The sequence below is a fragment of the Ceratotherium simum genome, chromosome 30 (assembly GCF_057802395.1).
Source record: "Ceratotherium simum simum isolate JZ-2026a chromosome 30, ASM5780239v1, whole genome shotgun sequence".
NCBI lineage: Eukaryota > Metazoa > Chordata > Mammalia > Perissodactyla > Rhinocerotidae > Ceratotherium > Ceratotherium simum.
In genome coordinates this window covers 37,796,689-37,818,085 of record NC_141929.1, presented here as the reverse complement: position 1 = coordinate 37,818,085, position 21,397 = coordinate 37,796,689, and the positions used below count along the sequence as shown (strand labels likewise).

The window sequence follows — 21,397 nt, the reverse complement described above, 5'->3', positions numbered from 1 at the left end:
ATGACATGCAACTATCTACTGGGGCTTTGGGGGAAAAAAATAAATTAATTAATTAAAAAATAAATAAATAAATTTATGATCCATTTTGAGTTAATTATTGTATAAGGTATGAGGTTTAGGTCAAAGTTCTTTTTTTTTTTTCCTTTGCATATGGATGACCAATTGTTCTAACACTATTTGTTGAAAAGACCATCTTCCACTGAATCACTTTTATACCTTTGTCAAAAATCAAATAGCTTTATTGGTGTGGGTTTTTTTCTGGACTCTATTTTGTTGCATTGATCTATGTGTTTATCTTTTTGTCAATATCACACTATCTTGATTACTATAGCTTTATGATAAGTCTTAAAATCAGGGAGTTTGATTCCTCCAACTTTGCCTTCTTTTTCAAAATTAATTTAAGCTATTCTACTTCCTTCACTCTTTCATATACATTTTACAATAATCTTGTCTATGTCCACAAAAAATACTGCTGGGATTTTGGTAGGGATGGTATGAAATCTATAGATCACTTTGGGCAGTTTTGACATCTTTACTAGGTTGAATCGTCCAATCCATGAACACAGTGTCTTTACATTTAAGTCTTCCTTGAGTTCTGTCATCAGCATTTTGTAGTTTTCAGCATACAGATCTTGTGCATGTTTTGTTATATTTCTACATAAGAATTTCATTTTTTGGATCTATTTTAAATGGTAGTTTAAAAAATTTCAATTTCCAATTGCTCATTGCATTTACATAGAAATATGATTTTTTTTTTGTATTGACCTTGTATCCTGCTGAACTTGCTGAATTCACTTAGTTCTAGGAGTTTTGTGTGTGTGTGTGTGTGTGTGTGTGTGTGTGTTTGTGTGTATAAATTCTTGGGAATTTCCTAGACTAAATGTCATCTACTAATAGGGACAGTTTTATTTCTTACTTCCGAATCTGTTTGCCTTTTATTTTATTTTCTTGGCTTCTTACTCTAGTTAAGACTTGCAGTACTATGTTGAAGAGTATCAGTGGGAGAGGACATCCTTGCCTTGTACCTAATCTTAGGGAGAAAGCATTCAGTCTGTCACCATTAAGTATGTTGTTAGCTGTAGATTTTTTGTAAATGCCCTTTATTAGGTTAAGGAAGTTGTATTCATAGTTTGCTTAGAATTTTTTTTTTTTAAATCAGGAATGATGTTAGATTTTGTCAAATTACCTTTCTGTGTCTATTGAGAGGTAAGATGGTTTTCTTGATTTATTAATATGGTGAATTATATTACTTTTTTTTCCTATGGATAGTGAACTAGTCTTGCATTCTGAGCTGGAACCCACTTGATCCTGGTATATTATATTTTTATATCTTTCTGGATACAATTTGCTAATGTTTTGTTGAGGATTTTTGCATCTATGTTATAAGGGATATTGGCCTGTAGTTTTATTTTCTTGTAATGTCACTGTCTGGTTTTGGTATTAGGGAAATACTGACCTTATAAAAGGAGTTGTGAAGTATTCCTTCCTCTTCTTTTTCTGCAAGACACTGTGTAGAGTATGTATTATTTCTTCCTTAAGTGTTAGTAAAATTTGCCAGTGAAACCATCTGTTCCATTGAGTTTTCTTTGGTGGAACGTTTGTTTTTTAAGATAAAAATTTAACTTTTAAACATAGATAGGGTTTATTGATTTATTTTTCGGTGAGTTTTGGTAGTTTGTATCTTTTAAGGAATTGATCCATTTTATCTAATTTATTGAATTCATGGGCATAGATTTGTTCATAGTACTCCCTTATTATCCCTTTAATGTCTGTCGGATCAGTAATGATGTCTTCTCTTTCGTTTGTTACATTGGTTATTTATGTCTATTCTTTTTCTTTCCTGGTCAGCTTGGTTAGAGGTATATCTATATTATGGATCTTTTTCACAGAACCACCTTTTTTTTTTTTTTTTTTTTTTGTGAGGAAGATTAGCCCTGAGCTACATCGATGCCAATCCTCCTCTTTTTGCTGAGGAAGATTGGCCCTGGACTAACATCCGTGCCCATCTTCCTCTACTTTATATGGGATGCCTCCACAGCATGGCCTGACAAGTGGTGCGTTGGTGCACGCCTGGGATCTGAACCTCCGAACCCTCAGGCCGCTGCAGCGGAGCGCGAGCACTTAACTGCTGCGTCACCTGGCTGGCCCCCAAAGAACCACCTTTTTATTTCATTGATTTCTCCTCTAATCATTTCTTTCTGTCTTGTTTGCTTTAGATTTAATGTGATCTTTTTTTCTAGTTGATTAAGGTAAATGCTTAGGTTACTGATTTTAGATCTTCTTTGTTAATATATGCATTTAATGCTATAAATTTCCCTCTAAAAACTGCTTTCTGTCTCCTACAAATTTTATGTTGTATTTTTATTTTTATTTGGTTAAAAATATTTTTAAGTTCCCTTTGAGAGTTGCTCATTGACCCCAACGTTATTTAAAAGTACATTAATTTCCAAATATTTGGGTATTTTCCAGGTATCTTTCTAGTTTAGTTCCATTTTAGTCTGAAAATCTTTGTATGATTTCTGTTCTCTTGAATTTGGTGAGGTTTGTTTTATGGTCCAGAATATGACCTGTCTTGGTGAATGCTCCACCTACACCTAAGAAGACTCTGTATTTTGCTGTTGTTGGTTGGAGTGCTTTATAAATATCCATTAGGTTAGGTTCATTGATAGTGTTTTTCAGGTCATCTCTAAGCTTTGTGATTGTCTGTCTACTTTTTCTATCAGTCACTGTAAAGGAGTGTTTACATTTCCAACCTAAAGTGGGGGTGTGTCTGTTTCTCCTCACGTCTGTTTTTGCTTTATGTACCTAGTTTATACACATTTAGGATTTTTATGTCAAGAACAGCAGAGTGATCTTGAGTGAGTCTGCTTTCTTCAGTTGACACAGTCCCCAAAGGGGGTTGACAGCTGACTACTGAAGGGACTCGCAGAAATTAGGATAAATCCTTTATTCTTGAAGGAGGATCTGGACACCACATTAACAGCATTGCTCTATTTTGCTAAACTTGCAAATTCATTGGTATAAAATTGTTAACGTCTTCCTATTTTTGTTTTAATACATACATTATCTGTAGTTATCTCTCCTTTTTCATTTCTGATACTGGTTATCTGTGGCTGCTTTCTTTTTCTTGATAGAGGCTCTCGCGGCAGCTGGTAGCCAATAATTGATTAATGTGGGGGTATATGGACCTAGCCTTCTTACCCTAACTTGAGACAGGTTAGGACATAGGAGAGCTCATCCTATCTCAAAACTCACCGTAGGGTTGTATGAAGCATTCCACTGAGAATGGATCACAACTCGATTTCTCTCTGCCCAATCTTCCTTTCCTCTCTGCATGTGTTGATCAAGAGCACTCCCTAATCTATTATCTATTTTATTAGTCTTTAAAGATAACTAGCCAGGTGATGTAAGGCCGGGCTGCAAGTTATCACAAGGGCTGGTTAACTTTCAGTTCACCTTTATACTGAGGAGTTAGCCCTTAAGTGTCCTAGCTTAATCCTCGGGATACCATCAGGGTCTGTTGGACACAATTTAAGAAGTTTTTGAGTTTCTTTTTTGAGTAGTTCTAGCTATTTGTAAGGATTAATATTTCCTGACTTTCATTATTTCTTAGAGGTCTTCTAAAGAACAAAAGGAAAATTATTTTTTAAAACATGGACTAAAACTCATTTTTCTCTTGCAGTTACCATTATCAATCCACTGGACCCTTGTAGAAATCTAAGATTTATTATGTAATCTTAGTGATCTTATTTTTCCTATATCTTGAAACATTTTGCTATAGCATTTCTCTGGGTGAAAAAGCTATCTATGAAGCCAAGATCTTTTTCCCTTTGATGGTTTAGTAACCACTGCCCGTGAGTAGAGATGCTCTTCACAGATTTGTAAAATCTGAGGGTGAATCTCGAGGTATCTCTGCCCATAACAGGCCCTTACCTTTCCTTACCAAGAGTGGGATGGTGAGGAAAGTATGTTTAAAAGTTGTTACCTTTAATCTTGAGGCCCTCTAGGAGTGAGAAACTATTTTGGGAATTAAGTTTCTGAGAATATATAAAGTTTTTTGGCTGGTAGATGGAGAAATATAAAAGGCTAGTCCAAATAAATGGTGTTAACAATGTATTTATAGTATTTACAAATACTGTAATTTTTACCGTCTTAATTAGTCCTCCTTGTTTCCCAAAAGAGGATTATAGATCGGTGGAAGAAGGTCAGAAACTGTTAAGTTATTGTTTGTCACTGCAATGGGAAATGGGAGGGAAGAAAAGAACCAGCACTTATCAAGCACCTTCTATGTACATATTGCCATTTAAGACTCAAAACAGTCCTTTAAGGAAAGTATCACTCACTGTCCTTCTTTTACAGAGGAAGAAACCAAAGCTCAAAGAAGTAAAGTGACTAAAAGTAACACAATGAGAGAGGCTCTGAATCCAGATCTGTCTGACCTCAAAGTCCTGTGCTTTTTCCACTAAAATATTCAAAATTAATATAAAGGTCTTTGTATTTGACTCTCAATGTTGTGACACATTTTTCATCTGTTGCCCCTTAAAAAATGACACTGATGTTGCATCTGGAGGTTGGCATCAAGATACAGAAACATAGTATAATGTCACTGATTGTATTTTTAATTGTCATTAACGTTTTATTTGCCTACAGCACTATTCCTCGAAGACCCTGACTCCAAGTGAGTTTTAAAACTCATGCTATATCAACTGATACATACTAAGCCTAACTGTCTTTAGGCACAGTGTGGAACTGGCACGCTGTGCGGGTGGATAACTCTTGAGTGACTTGAACTGAGTACAGAGGTCAGAGACTCCTATCTTGCCCCGCTCACAAGGAGGCAGTGGTGAGTCACTTTACCTCTGTCTCACAGTCCAGAGAAGTGATTTCGACCTTATAACCTCTGAGGCGTCTTCATGCTCCAAAATAATTACAGACTCACCAAAATACTTTGTTTCAATACAGAATATTTATTAAGAAGACATATTAACATGCTTAGATACACAAAGTAAACCACTTATACACATGCCATTCTCAGTGAACTGTAAAGAAACAAAATCACATGAAGAACAAAATTAATTGTTTTCAGATAAGTTTTTGTGTTTTATAGCTATCACGTCCATTTGCATATTAGAAAATTATTAACACTGATTATATAAATTTTTTTCCTGATCTTAGATTAAGTCTTTTTTTTTTTGGTGAGGAAGATCAGCCCTGAGCCAACATCCATGCTAATCCTCCTCTTTTTGCTGAGGAAGACCGGCTCTGAGCTAACATCTATTGCCAATCCTCCTCCTTTTTTTCCCCAAAGCCCCAGTAGATAGTTGTATGTCATAGTTGCATATCCTTCTAGTTGCTGTATGTGGAACGTGGCCTCAGCATGGCCGGAGAAGCGGTGCGTCAGTGCACGCCCGGGATCTGAACCCGGGCCGCCAGTAGCAGAGCGCACGCACTTAACTGCTAAGCCGTGGGGCTGGCCCATAGATTAAGTCTTAAAGTAACTTTTTGGCGAGGTGAAGTTCACAAAAATTTGCATTGAGGTCTGAATGTAAATTATAGACTCCTACAAGCTTCTGAGAATGGAAATGTGATTGAAGATTTGTATTTCCAAATGCTATCCAAAGTAGTTTCCTTTCAAGAAATCAAATGCTCTTCATTACCACATAAGGATTAGTGTTCAAATGAAAGATTTTAGGGCACATTAATTCTTAGAGGGTACTATAATGTTTAGTTATGAACAAGTAATAAATCTTTATATAAGATGTCAACCACCAAGAATTTAGGTTTCCAAAGGATATGATTTCCTCATGCCTGAAAATAAAATTCTATTGAGTCTATATACTTTGATAATTAGTTGTAGACTTCTGTAAAAAAAAATTATCTAAAGTAGTAATAATGACAACTACCACTTATTGAGCACTTACTCTGTGCTAGGCACCAAGCTAAGCACTCGACATACATCATCCCATTTAATGTTTACAATAACTCGAGTGAGTAGTAGTATTAGCTCTGTTTACAAACAAGAAAACAGAGGCTTACAGAGGGTAAGCAATTAGCTAGCTAAGTTCAAACAGCTTGTAAGTGGTGGAACCAGAAGCTTAAGGCAGGTCTGTCTGACTGCAATTCCGAAGCCGGAGGACTCAGTCACTAGGCTGGTATGCCATCAGTGAGAGACCCCTGACCTGCTATGATGAAGATGAGTTAGTAACTTTAACTGTGACACATTCACAAAAGTATAATTTGCATCGTTAGAAGAAGAAGCAAGACCAAGTGGAACACAAAAGACCTGCTCATTTAAATATTTTTATTTACACATGTCTTTTCCCATCATCATTATTCTAATAAGATTATAAATACATAAACACCTGAGTACATGCAACACATTCCACAAAGAAACAAAAATGTACAGCACAATTGAATAAAGAACCCAAATTACTGTATAAAAAGTGCTTTAAAAAAAGATCTTGTGACACATTCAGACCATATTTATTTGAACACTTTCCAATAATTACCAAGAGATGCATCATTTATAAATAATATTCAAAATCTCCTATTTTCTTCTACAGTCCAAATTTAGTATTTCAATTAATCAAGTGAATAGCTGTTCCGTTGCCTTTATGTAATAGTAAAGGCTAGTCACATGGCATCAAAATGAAACCGATGGGCTTCTTGTCGTTTTTCTCTATCATCTGCTTTCTGAAAAAGAATTTTAGACTAGTTTATAAATGATAGGAGAATGACAGGAAAAGACTCATTTCTGAAATATAAAGTGATTAAAAAAAAAAGCCATCAGCAATTAGATATAAGGTGTGATTTTATTATGCAATAATCTTATGAAATATTTTTGTAGTTTACAGTAGCTATTTTATAATTAATGATCCACTAAATTGAATTTAAAAACCAACCAGAAATGTTCCTTACTTTGTTATCATTTATTATTTATTTGAAAGTAGGAGTAAACTTTAGATTCTATAAGGATGGAATCAACAATTAGATTTTTCCCATTCTTAACACTGATGTTACTAAATGAATATAAACTAATTATATTAAAGTACATTATTTTTGGGTTAACTCATTGATTTAGCAGATATTTATTGACCCTCTGCTACCAGCAAAGTACTGTGTTTGGTATTTTGAGGGATTAAAAAAACCTGATTTGTATCTTGTTCTCAAGGAACTTAAAACCTAGAAAGGACAAAGCAAAACATACTGAATAAGTGGGTTTCAGGATAAAAAAGTGAAAAATGTTACCAATATTCAGAGAGAGAGATTACTTCTAGGTTGGGGTGGGGAAAGGGAAAGCTTTGAAAAGATAGTCTTTATGGAAATGGGGGCAGGGGCATTCATTCCAAGCTGGGGGTAGAAGAGGAGAAATCCTGGGAAGTCTGGCAGGAGCAGGGCATGTGTCAAAGCAACTGGTAAGAAACAAGGTTGGAAGGGTACAGGGTGGAGTCACATGGAAGGACCATGAAGGCCAGGCTGGGCAGTTGACACTTACTGGGCAGCAGGTAGTCATCAGAGGTTTCTGAGCAGAGGAGTGACATGATTAAGGCTAAACTTACTGATGAGTAATCCAGCAGCAATGTGATAAATGGAGTGGAAAGGGAAGAGAATGGAATCAGGGAGATCAGGTAGGACATCACAAGGAGCTGAACTAAAGCATTGGTAGTAGGAATGCAGAAGTGGAGTCAGCTGCAGAGATTCTTATGGAGGCAGAATCAATAGGGCAACTGATCAAATCCTGTAGATAAGTAAGAAAGAAGTGAGACAAAGCTTTAGAGTACAGTCACGCACCACACAATGACGTTTCGGTCAATGATGGACCACATATATGATGGTGGTGCCATAAGATTAGTACCATATAGCCTGGGTGTGTAGTAGGCTATACCATCTAGGTTTGTGTAAGTACACTCTATGATGTTCACACAACAGCGAAATCGCCTAATGACGCATCCCTCAGAATGTATCCCCGTCATTAAGGGACACATGACTGTACTGGTTTAAGGTGCTTGTAAGTGATCCAGGTAGAGATGTCCCTGGAAATGGGGGAAGAGACCTTTAGAGAGAGAGGAGGGCTGCAGACATTTGAGGTAAGACCTGAAGCCAGGATTTTAGATGGAACTGGCAGAGAAAGTGTAGAAAGAAGAAGGCCTAGGGAAGACACTCTGGGTAGGAAACGGCAGAGAGGAGCAGCCAGTGCAGGTGAAAGAGAAGTGGTTGAAGAGACAGGAGAGCCACAGTGCTGCAGGGGCAGTCTATGTGGTCAAATCCACATCTGTACATAAAACGTTTAATTGTTAGCCACTGCAGCATTACTGTTAGGTCCACAGCGTTTATCCCGTAATCAGATCTCTTGAGAAATGAATGAAATTAATTTCCTTTCCTTCATAGGTCTAGAGCTGTGTAATATTTCAGACTGTGTTCTGACACTTCTCTACAGAAGTACATAGGATCACCCTTGATCTCACCTCTTAAGTTGCAATCCTAAAATTAACTGAATATGTAGCTTTACATTATCATTTTTGATATGTACAGGAGTGATTTTTTTGAGGGACAAACCTATGAACATTTATCAGGACAATTAACATGTTCTCTTTTTCATAAGTTAAAACAGCTAAGATAAAACAGATGGTAATTTTAGTTAACAAAAAATGATTATGATGTGCATGACAATCCAAAGAGAGTACGTGTAAAAAAAGAAAACACTTTTGTGATACAAAGAAGCCTTTTCTGGGGCACATTGTTGGAACCTGCTAGTTATGTACTTAATATATATTCATATACAAATACAAGTTGGCTTTTTCAATTTATATATAACTGCTAATAAATTTATGTAATAGCTTCTTTTTTTCTCATAAACATTGTATAGAAAATCTACATTTTTGGAGTTTTGTTTTTAATTATTATTTAGGGTATTACACTACAGAATAGAAATCTGTTTAGTTTAGTGCAAAGAATAGTTAAAAGATGGAAAAGATGTTTATTACTTTAGTTGTTACTTCCAACCTAAACCTTGAGAAAATCATTTAACCTCTCTGTGTTCTAATTCTTTATAAAGAGAAAGCTGTTATTCCTGGAAAAAAGTGTCCATGGCTCTGTAAGTAGATGAACAGAGGCTCATTTAAAAAAATTATTTTTAAAGCCATTATGAAATTGTTTCTAAGTTATTCTCAATACCTGGTAACTTTTGGGTGATCACATTATTACTATTGAACAACATCAAAGTTTTAAAATAGTCTTCTCCTATGATTTGTATGAATTGCTAAGAGACTTTAATAACTTAAGAGGATAAAAGAAATTATCAATAAGATGACATTATAGACAGAATTTGAAAAATCAGAAAATCTGAGTCGTGAAGAAAGTTTAAAATATGGTTTTTTAAAGAGCAATATATTACTATTATAAATTAACCAAAGCTAATGTTTCATTTAAATGAACAAACCTTTTCTTGCCAATGTAAAATGCCAATTATTGCCAAGATGAAAACACAGACACCGATGAGAGCTATAGCAGTAAGGAGAACAATGTTACTTGGTGTAAGATAGAGTTTGGCACTCCAGCTGTAGAAGAAAACAGAAGAATTAAAATTACACATTTTAACTTAAAAATAACAAAATTCTACTGAGATCAAAAAGCAAAACAGCTTATTAAATCCAAGAGTCAATTCATTCATTAATTCATTTACCCATCTATCTATTCATTATAAATAAAACAAAAGCAATTAAATTTATTTATTTTTTAAAGATTTTATTTATATATTTATTTATTTTCCCCCAAAGCCCCAGTAGATAGTTGTATGTCATAGCTGCACATCCTTTCAGTTGCCGTATGTGGGATGCGGCCTCAGCATGGCCGGAGAAGCGGTGTGTCAGTGTGCGCCCGGATCCAAACCCGGGCCACCAGCAGCGGAGCTCGTGCACTTAACCGCTAAGCCACGGGGCCGGCCCAAAAGCAATTAAATTTAGATAGGGCTAAGAATATTGATCCTGCAGAGTTCAGATTTTACTCAGAGAACTGAAATAGAATAGAATTTTTGATGAGACGCTTCAGTATTTTTCATTGATCCTGTGAGAATTATTCTTAAGCAAACTTATCAAGGGTACTTTGGATAATAGACATTGTTTTTACATCTTGATTGACTTGCTGAATTTGAAACGCTGAACTCTAAGGTTATGCAGTCACATGATTTCGATAACATTTCTGTATCGGCTTATTTTTTACCCTGGTTCACATATGTATTTTGACCAACTAAAACAACCATATGTCCAAGTGGGTGTAGATAGATGGCTTGTGCAAAACTTCTACCATTTCTTTGTCATGTTGTAGGGTTTACATACTACAGTGATGTGAGACTTCTTACAAAATCACTTTTAGTCCCTCAATGTTAATGGCAATATACAGACTTTAGCATAAATATCATCAGCTCTTTTTCTAAAACAGTCCATATAATATAGGTCATGAAAACCTTGAAAAGCCTAAAACTGAGGTCTGTGTCACCGACACTGCAGGTGGTCATACACAAAGAACTTTTTGTTCTCCCTGAAAATAGATAATGGATATATTTTCATTTTAAAAGTTTAATAAAGGTAAGATGATTCTGATGAATAGCAAGTAGCAACAAGCAAATTGACTTATTTTGGGATAATTAAAATTTATTGATCCATAAATTAACCTCTAGTCAATAGATCTCAAAATACACCTCAAACTAAAATCAATTTGGGTTTTATTATGTACATAAATTTGAAAAGAATATTTCTTCAGTGGGCCGGCCCCGTGGCTTAGCGGTTAAGTACGCGCGCTCCACTGCTGGTGGCCCGGGTTCGGATCCCGGGCGCACACCAACGCACCGCTTCTCCGGCCATGCTGAGGCCGCGTCCCACATACAGCAACTAGAAGGATGTGCAGCTATGACATACAACTATTTACTGGGGCTTTGGGGGAAAAAATAAATAAATAAATAAAATTATTAAAAAAAAGAAGACTATTTCTTCAGAAAAAGCAAGAGAAGCATGAAAAATGTTGAGATTATAGAAGAAAGCTATAACAGAATTTTCCAGAAATTCAAGAGTAAGAAAACAAATACTGTTAATTAGTTGAGGTTAGCATTCTCAGTACCTTACTTCATACTTAAAAAAAGTTCATGAGATTTTTTTGGTGGTTCTACTTTTTAAATTAATTTAAAAAACCCATGAATATAGGAATTTGATGAGGAAAAAATTGGACAAAAGGCCAGTCCTCAGTTTCTTACTCAGAAGCAGTCATCTTATGAGTTTCTTGCATATTCTTCCAGAGATACTTTATACATATATAAGCATATGCATAGATATTTTCTTTTTAAAATAAAAAATGGGTGCTTATTATACATATTCAATGCATTTTCCTTTTATTGTCTTTTGCTTACCACCTATTTTAAGATATTGTTCTATGTCATGATATTGCTCCATATAGAAGTACCATAATTTATATAATTTCTTACTCATGATGCAGATTTTCTAGTTTTATTATAAATTTCATGTATAGAAAACTAACAAACACACAATACAGCCCATAAATCCACCATAAAATACATACAGTGGTGTGCTGGTAAACTGGCTCTCTGGGGGCAAACAAACCCCTGACTGGCACTTGCCAATTTTCATGGTATAAATACTCCCATCATAGCTGATTTTAATGTGAACTCACTGAAGAGAGTTGGAAAGAGATACATCCAGTCAGCTCATGAGGTGGCTTGAGCTGATTCTAGCAAACTATTGAATACATCCCATCTACAGCCTGTGTTTTGAGAAGAAATGTAACAATCAGGACCCCACTGGTTACAGAGTTGTAGATACATTAAACTGTTTCTCTTTGGTTATTTTTTCATATTGATATCAGACTAGCCTTAAGAACAAGTTCTATTCTTCCCAATGATTTTAAATGTCAGTAAGTATCTTCATCACCTATTTTTTTAAAAAGATGGACTCAATCTAGTAATTTGAAGAAAAAGAACAAAGATAAAGATTTAGAGTTAAATGCTATATTATGAAAGGAATATATTCTGTTAATAAGCATAAAAATACCTACCATTCACTGAAAACTTTCTATATGCTGGGCACTGTATTTCATCCTCATCCTTATAATGCAGTATTTTATCTCCTATTCTACAGATGCAGAAATTGACCCTCAGGACAAAGGGCTAGCTCCCAATCTCAGCTGGTCAGCAGTGGATCTGAGTTTCTAGCCTAGATCTGTTTGACTCCAAAATTTGTGCCTAACCACTGTGGGATATATACCACTTCTCAAAGCATTTATTAAAAAGATCGATGCTTAGTAAAAAATTCAGCATCCTAAAATTTTAGAATTTATAGCTAGTAAACTGAAGACCAGTTTATTTAAGCAGAGTATGTATAAGTGTATAAACCCCTAATTAGTTAACCTGTTGTTTTTCCACTAAGGTTTAATTTGTTCTTCATGAAAAATGTCAGGGACCTTTTGTGTAGGTATGTTAAAGTTTGCTTTAAGCGAATTAAGTGATGGCACTCATGGGAACACAGCAGGAATAAGGGTTTTCAAAAGATGTAACTGTATCTATGACTCAGAGTTGACAGTACTTCTACCAAATTCAGTTCAAGCAAGGACATACCTTCGAGGAACATTGTGAGGATACGGAATGACAATTAGCTGGGAATTGGGAATGATTGCAGTCCACTCTTGTTTTCGTATAGACTAGAAAAAGAATTTAAGAACATTTTACATCCAGTACACTCTAAAAACAATTCTTATTCTAAATAAGTAAGGAAAAAGCTTAAGTCCTCTCTGATTAATTGAAATCCTAGGTATGGATTAAGCTAAATTTATGTATATTAAGCCCAAAATAGGGCCCTGACCCTGTTGGCAAAAATTTTTTGATCTTTTCAGGGAAGGATTATATTTCTGTCTCAGGGATTCATTAATTCAACAAATATTTATTGAACAGTTATGTAGCAGGCACTGTGCAAATTGCTTTGTACAAATGTTGCTTGGAGCTAAAATTCAAGTGGAGGGGGGAGTCTGACAATAAAACAAATAATTTATAGTATGTTAGATGGTGAAAATGATAAGGAGAAAAAGCAGGAAAGAAGGATAAGAAGTCGTGAGATTTATGGGATAGGTGGTGGAAAACTATATCTTCAAATTATGATGTGCTCTATGTAAGATAGGCTTGGATAGGTCACTACCAATCATTTTTTTTTATTCTTTAAAGGGCATTAAAAAAATTGAATTACAGTAGTCCCCCCTTATCTGTGGGAGATATGTTCCAAGACCCCCAGTGGATGACACGGTGGATAGCCTTGAACTCTATATATACTATGTTTTTTCCTATACATACATACCTGTGATAAAGTTTAATTTATAAATTAGACACAGTAAGAGATTAACAACAAAACTAATAATACAATGAACAATTATAACAATATACTGTAATAAAAGTTATGTGAATGTGTTCTCTCTCTCTCAAAATAACTTACTGAACTGTACTCACCCTTCTCCTTGTGATTATGTGAGATGATAAAATCCCTACGTGAAGAGTTGAGGTAAGGTGAATGACGTATGCACTGTGACCTAGTGTAGTGTTAGGCTACTACTGACCTTCTGACTATACGTCAGGAGGCGGCTGATCTGCTCTGGACCACAGTTGACCTCGAGTAACTAAAGCCATGGAGTGAAACTGCAGATAAGGGGGGGACTACTGTTATTTGAATTTGAATTCAATTGAATTTACTCACCCTCTCTCCAGATGGACGGGGAATACCAACATAAAGATGATCAAGAAAATTTGCACTTCGACCTAAACCAAGTACATTGTACGGTAGTTGGAGAGCCAAATATGCCGACTGGCTGAGTTGTCCAGCTAAATTTATTAAAAAAAAAAACCAGAAAAAGAAAAGAAGACATCTTTGGAAACAGTGCTTTCATCAAATATTAAAATGATAAAAATGTTAAAAAATGTATGTGCTAGAACTTATTAAGGATAAAAATGTGAAATTAAATGTCCAGTTCATTAATATAAATGATTCGCTTTTTAAAGAAAACAGCTTTATTGAGATATAATTCATATACCATAAACATCACCCACTTAAAGTGTACAGTTAAGTGGTTTTGAGTATATTCTAAAAGTTGCTGAGCCATAATCACAATCAAATTTTAGAACATTTTCATTGCCCAAAAAAGAAACCGTATACCCATTAGCAGTTACTCCTGTTTCTAACCCCTACCCTTCCAGCTGTAGGTAACCACTAATCTACCTTCTCTACAGATTTGTCTATTCTGGAGATTCATATAAATGCAATCATGCAATGGATGGTCTTTTTATGAATAATGCTGCTGTGAACAGTTGAACATACACAAGTTTTTGTGTCAACTTAGGTTTTCTAAAATGGCTGCACCATTCTATACTCCCACCAGTAATGTATGAGGGTTCCAATTTTTCCACATCCTTGCTAGCACTGTGTCTTTTTGATCAGAGCCATTTTAGTGGTTGTGAACTGGTATCTAATTGTGGCTTTTATTTGCATTTACCTAATGACCAATGATGCTGAGCTTCTTGTCACGTGCTTCTTGCCAATTTGTGCAGCTTCCTTTTTATATCTGTAAGGTTGGTAGCAGTCTCCTCTTTCATTCTGGATTTTAGTAATTTGAGTCTCCTCCTCTTCTTGGTTAGTCGAAAGGTTTGTAAAATTTTGTTAATCTTAAAAAAAAATCTTTTGGCTTAATAGGTTTTCTCTCTGTTTTTCTATTCCCTACTTATTTCCTCTCATTATTTCCTTCCTTCTGCTTGTTTTGGGCATAGTTTGCTTTTCTTTTTCTAGTTTCTTAAGGTGGAAGATTAGGTTATTGATTTCAGATTGTTCCTATTCCTGAACATAGCCATTTACAGCAGTAAATTTCCCTCTAAGAACTGCTTTAGCTGCATCCCATACATTTTGGTATATTGTGTTTTTGTTTTCATTCACCTAAAGTATTTTCTAGTTTCCCTTGTGATTTCTTCTTTGACCCCTTGGTTTTTTAAGAGTGTGTTCTTTAATTTCCAATACTTGTGAATTTCCAAATTATTACTGATTTCTAATATCATCGCATGATAGTTGGGGAACATACTTGGGATGATTTCAATCCTTTGAAATTTACTGAGGCTTGTTTTCTGACCTGGCATATGGTCTATCCTGGAGAATGCTCATGTGTGCTTGAGAAGAATGCTTATTCTATTCTGCTGTTGTTGGGTAGCGTGTTCTCTACATGTCTGTTAGGTTTAGTTTGTTTATAGTGTCATTTTTTCTTTCCTTTTTATCTTCTGCCTAGTTGTTAGATCCATTACTGAAAATGAGGTATTAAAGTCTTCAATTATTTATTGTTGAATTATCGATTTCTCTCCTCAATTCTTCACGTGTTTTGGTGGCTCTGTTGTTAGATGCATATTTCTTTATAGCTGTTACATCTTCCTATGGACTGACCTATTTATTATCATTATAAAATGTCTTTCTTTGTTTCTAGTAACAATTTTTGTCTTAAAATCTAGTTTTATCCAGTGTTAGAAAGGCCACGCTGGCTCTCTTTTGGTTACTCTTTGCAAGGTATAATTTTCCCCGTCTTTTTACTTTTAACTTATTTGTATCTATGAATCTAAAGTGTGTCCCTTGTAGATAGCACCTAGTTGGGTCATATTTTATTATCCATTCTGCCATTCTCTGCCTTTTGATAGGAGTGTTTATTCCATTTACATTTAATGTAATTTCTGATAAGGTAAGATTTACGCCTGCCACTTGCTATTGGTTTTCTATATATCTTATGCCTTTTTAATTCTGCTGTGCTTTCATTGCTGCTTTCTTTTGTTAAATGTTTTCTAGTATACGATTTTAATTCCCTAGTTGCTTCTTTTATTATATGTTTTTTGTTATTTTCTTAGTGGTTGCCCTGGGGATTACAATTAGCATATTAACTTAAGAAAACCCTTAATTCCTAGTACATATGACAACTTCGCTCCCCCTACTTTGTGCTACTGTTATACAAATTATATTTTTACATATATTATCAGCCCATCAACATAAGTTTCTAGTTATTACTTTATGCAGCTGTTTTTTAAATCAGATAGGAAATAAGAGGCATTACCTAACAAGAACACATATACCATATTTTATATATCTATAGTCTTACTGTTGTTTTTTACTCATTGGTGTAGATTCGAGGTTCTGTCCAGTTGTCCTCAGTTCAGCCTGAACGGCTCCATTTAGTATTTCTTGTAGGGTAGGTCTGCTAGCAATGAATTCTCTGTTTTTCTTTATCTAGGAATGTCTAAAATTCTTCATTTTTGAAGGATAGCTTTGCCACATATAGAATTCTTGATCTGACGTTTTTTTCTTTCAGCACTCCCTTCTGGCCTCTGTGGTTTCTGATGAGAAGTCAGCTGTTAATTTCATTGAGGCTCTCTTGTATGTGATGAGTTGTGTCTCTCTTTGCTTTTTGACAGTTTGACTATGTGTCTCAGTGTGGATCTCTTTGAGGTTATCCTACTTGGAGTTTGTTGAGCTTTTCAGATGTGCAGATTAATGTTTTTCATCAAATTTGGGTGGTTTCAGCCATTATTTCTTCAGATATCTATTGTGCCTCTTTCTTTCTCTCTTCCCCTTTTAAGACTCTCCTTATGCATATGTTGATATGCTTGATGGTGGCTCCGCAGGTCTCTGAGGTTGCTCACCTTTCTTTTTTCTTTCTGTAAATCTGAGTGTGTACCCTCAACTGATCTATATTCACTTTTTTTTGTGTGTGTGAGGAAGATCAGCCCTGAGCTAACATCCATGCCAATCTTCCTCTTTTTGTTGGTGAGGAAGACTGGCCCTGGGCTAACATCTGTGCCTATCTTTCTCCACTTTATATGGGGCACTACCTGCCACAGCATGGCCTGATAAGTGGTGCATCGGTGTGCACCCGGGATCTGAACCTGGGCCGCCAGCAGCACAGCGTGCGCACTTAACCGCTACACCATGGGGCCGGCCCCTCAACTGATCTATATTCACGTTTGTTGGCTCAAATCTGTTGTTGAGCCCTCTACTGAATTTTTCATTTCGGTTACTCTGCTTTTCAACTTCAGAATTTCTATTTGAATTTTAAAAATAATCTTTATCTCTTTATTTATATTTTCTATTTAGTGAGACATAGTTGTCATATTTACCTTTAATTCTTTAATCCTAGTTTCCTTTAGGTCTTTCAACATATTTATAATAGCTGATTTATACTTTTTGTCAACTTAGTCCAACATCTTCCAGCACATTTCCTGTTTTTTTCTTTTTTTTTGTAATATGTATGTGGCATACTTTCCTGTTTCCTTGCATGTCTTATAATTTTTTGTTGAAAACTGGACTTCTTATATAACATAACAACTATGGTACTACCTATTTCCCCCCAAGGGTTTGTTGATTTTTCTTTGTTGGTGTTGTTGATGCTCATTTGTTTAGTGACTTTCCTGGATGAATGCTATAGATGAATACTATAGAATCTATGAATTCTAATCGATTTCCTGGATGAATTCTATTATTAGGAAATAATGCCACGAAGTTCTTTTATTTTCTTATTTTTAAAGTCCTTGTTCTACACCTGGCTTCCTAGGGGGCATACCTGGGTCAGTATAACTTAGTGGTCAGCCAATGATTGGTCATAAGATTTCCTTAAATATCTTGCCTATATGTCTTCCACCCTTTGTCAAGGGATTTATGTGAAGGCATGCCTTCAAACTTCAGGCAGTTTATAGAACACAGGGCCTCCAGGTCAGGCAGAAGGGAGCTAAGTATTTGAATGCAGTAGTTTCCTTTCTAGGCATGTTCACAGTCTTCTAGATCCCCAAGAATATGCTGTAGCTTTTCAAAGTTGCCTACAGTTGTCTAGTTCCTCAGGACTTCCTTTTATATTTTGGCCAGTCTCTTGTTCACTACACCCGAAATCATAAGCTTGGGTATGTAGGCTTTGCCAGTAGATTGTTGTTTTTGTCGGTAATGCCCTGGGGATAGGCTTTTTTTCCCTGCTGGGCTGAACTCTGAGTGAAATCAAATAGCCCCAACATCCTGAGAATGGAGATTTCCTAGGGAGTTGCTAGTTTAGACAAAATCCTGACAGTGCTGTGCAGATGGGAATGCTAACAGAGCTCCAAAGGTCAGTCCTGGCACTGCCGGTGAGGCTGCTGGCTTCCATGGCTGCTGCGCCTCTCAGGAGAGAAGGGAGGTGGATGGGAACAGCCCCAAGGTAAAACGCCAGAGACCCTGTTATCTTATTGAGGATTAGTAGTTCCTCTTGAACAGATGATACTCAGTCCATTCTGTGACTTTGGTTAATTTCCAGAGTTCTGAAATGGTTGATATTAGTGTTTGGCCAGTATTTTTGTTGTTGTTGTTTTTTGGTAGAGCAGGTTCATGAAGTCCTCACACTGGCATTCCAAAAGTCAATCTCTCTCTATTATGGTTCACTTTTAAAGAGTGTATATATTTGCTAGGTATTTGCCACATAATTAAACTGAACATTTAAATGACAAGGTTAATTAATATCTAAATATTATAATATTCAGTGGGACTCTGCTAAACATCACTAAGGTTACCCAGAAATATGAAATTATTGGGAAGCATATATATCTGATTTTTATGTAGTTCTTACATTAATAAGACAGGAATTTTTAAATAGGCATTTAAAAAAAATTAATGTATGTGAAATTATAAAGCAATATAGTGAATTGCATGAGCTGTAGAATTAGTCCACCTCATGGAGTTATGCTGACTGAATGATAATGCTTAAAAGAAGAGTGTCCCGCACAGTAAATACTCAATACATGTTAGCTGTCTTTATTAACATAAAATTTATTATTACATAGATTAACTAAAAATTAAATATATATGGATTTCATTACACCGACTTAATAGACACTCAACTAGACTTACAAACTATTTTCCTATAATTACCTGACTGAAAAGAACCAAAATAAGAAACAATTATCAGCAGTACTCTATTAAGATCATAGAACATAAATTCCAAATTAAAATTGTATGTTTAACAAGAAAACCTAAAACTATTAAAAATAAGGAAAATAAAATTATCCAAATATCAAAATGAAGACATAATTATTATATTTTAGCATACGTTTATTTTTTTTATTTTTACTTTTATTTTTTTGTGTGTGAGGAAGATCAGCCTTGAGCTAACATCCATGCTAATCCTCCTCTTTTTGCTGAGGAAGACCGGCTCTGAGCTAACATCTATTGCCAATCCTCCTCCTTTTTTTTTCCCCCCAAAGACCCAGTAGATAGCTGTATGTCATAGTCACACAGCCTTCTAGTTGCTGTATGTGAGACGCGGCCTCAGCATGGCCGGAGAAGCAGTGCGTCGGTACGCGCCCGGGATCCAAACCTGGGCTACCAGTAGCGGAGTGTGCACACTTAACCGCTAAGCCATGGGGCCGGCCCTTTTAGCATACTTTTAATCATGTAATTTTTTCCCTAGGCACGTGCATGCACAAATAAACACGTTAGCATACTTTAGTATTATTGCTTTTCACTCAGTACTATTTTTTGAGTATTTTCTCATGTCATTAAAACTCTTTAAAAATATGTAAGCAGAAAGAAATATTATTGCAACACTGAAATCCCATTAAGGGAAAACCAAGGATAACACAGTTCAAAGACATATTATTACATATACTTTTTAAGGTTATTTTTCTAAAACTATATCTACACAGACATTATCAAAAACATAATTTTATTGCCTACATAATATCCTCTTATATCATCATTTAAAAAATTAATCATATACTGTTGGATATTAAGGATTTTTCTTAATCTTTCACTATTATAAATAATGCCTTAGTGAACATCTCTATATATCAATATTTGTCTGCCCCTGGATTATTTCCTTACATACTAGATATGGAATACTGGGTCAAGGAGTAGGGAGACCATTCCTTGGATGAAAGAATAGTCTCTTCAACTAATTGTGTTGGGACACCTGGATAATGACATACAAAAGAAAACCTGATTTCTAAAAAGAGGTTGTACTACTTTACATTTTCACTAGTTTTCAATGAAAGCACTCATTTCACTCCATTCTATCATTATTTTTTAGGTGAAATTCATATAATGTACAATTAACCATTTCAAGTATAAAATTAGGCAGCCTTTAGTATATTCACAATGTTTTGCAACCACCAGCTCTCTCTAGTTTCCAAACATTTTCATCACACCACAGAGACACCCCAAACCCATCAAGTAATCACTCCCCATTCCCTTCTCCCCGGTAACCTCTAATCTGCTGTCAGTCTCTATGGACTTATCTATTTTACATGTTATCACATAAAAGGAATCATCCATGATGTGAACATTTGTGTCTGGCTTCTTTCAGTTAGCATAATGTTTTCAAGGTTCATATAAGTTGTAGCAAGTATCAGTGCGTCATTCCTTTTTACGGGTGACTGATATTCCTTGTATGTATATACTTTGATTTGTTTATCCATTCATCCATTGATAGACATTTGGGTTGATTCTACCTTTTGGCTATTATGAGTAATGCTCCTATGAGCATGGATTTACAAATATCACTTTGAGACTCTGCTTTCAATTATTTTGGGTATATACCCTGAAGTGGAACTGCTGGATCATATGGTAATTCTATGTTTAATTTTTTGAGCAACTGTCATACTTTTTTTCACAGTGGCTGCACCATTTTACATTCTCATCAGCAATGTATGAGAGTTCTTATTTCTTGACACCCTCACTGACACTTGTTATTTCTATTTTTTTCATTAAAGCCATGTGAGCAGTTGTGAAGTGGTAACTCTGTGGTTTTGATTTCGCATTTCCTTGATGAATAATGATGCTGAACATCTTTTTATGTACTTACTGGCCATTTTTATATCTTCTTTGGAGAAATGTCCTTTGCCCATTTTTAAATTGAGTTGTTTGTTTTTGTTGTTGAGTTGTAAAAGTTCGTTATATATTCTGGATACTAGAATTCTATCAGAGATAAGATGTTCAAATTTTTTCTCCCATTCTGTGCAGTTGCCTTTTCACTTTCTGGAAAATGTTCTTTAATGCACAAAAAGCATTAATTTTTTTAAGAAGTCCAAACTATTTTTTCTTTTGTTACTAGTGCTTATGGCATCAAATTTGAGAATCCATTGGCAAATCCGAGAAAATGAATATATACCCCTATATTTTCTTCTAAGAGTTTTATAGTTTTAGCTCTTATATTTAGGTCATTGATCCATTTTGAGTTAATTTTTTTTATATGGAGTGAGATAGAATTAAGAATTAAGCAATTCTTTTGGAGATGAGGCTGGTTTATCTTGCTGCTCTTCTATGATGGGCACCAACTTGCTGAGGAAGACTTTAATCCAGTTATATCCAAACAGGATATG

The 21,397-nt window shown here is 35.3% G+C and overlaps 1 protein-coding gene across 2 annotated transcripts in view; it reads right to left on the bottom strand.

The window, feature by feature from the left end:
- Positions 1 to 6,284: 6,284 nt before the first annotated feature.
- The window catches only part of ITFG1 (integrin alpha FG-GAP repeat containing 1), a 265,929-nt gene continuing 250,816 nt past the window's right edge, over positions 6,285 to 21,397 (bottom strand). For both annotated transcript variants that reach the window (XM_087420312.1, XM_004443425.3), the window contains 4 exons: positions 13,743 to 13,867; positions 12,620 to 12,702; positions 9,440 to 9,557; positions 6,285 to 6,693 (listed from right to left, as the gene is read on the bottom strand). In XM_087420312.1, coding sequence (XP_087276438.1) covers positions 6,634 to 6,693; positions 9,440 to 9,557; positions 12,620 to 12,702; positions 13,743 to 13,867 — 386 coding nt within the window. In that variant the 3' untranslated portion in view covers positions 6,285 to 6,633. The remainder of the gene's footprint in view (positions 6,694 to 9,439; positions 9,558 to 12,619; positions 12,703 to 13,742; positions 13,868 to 21,397) is intronic.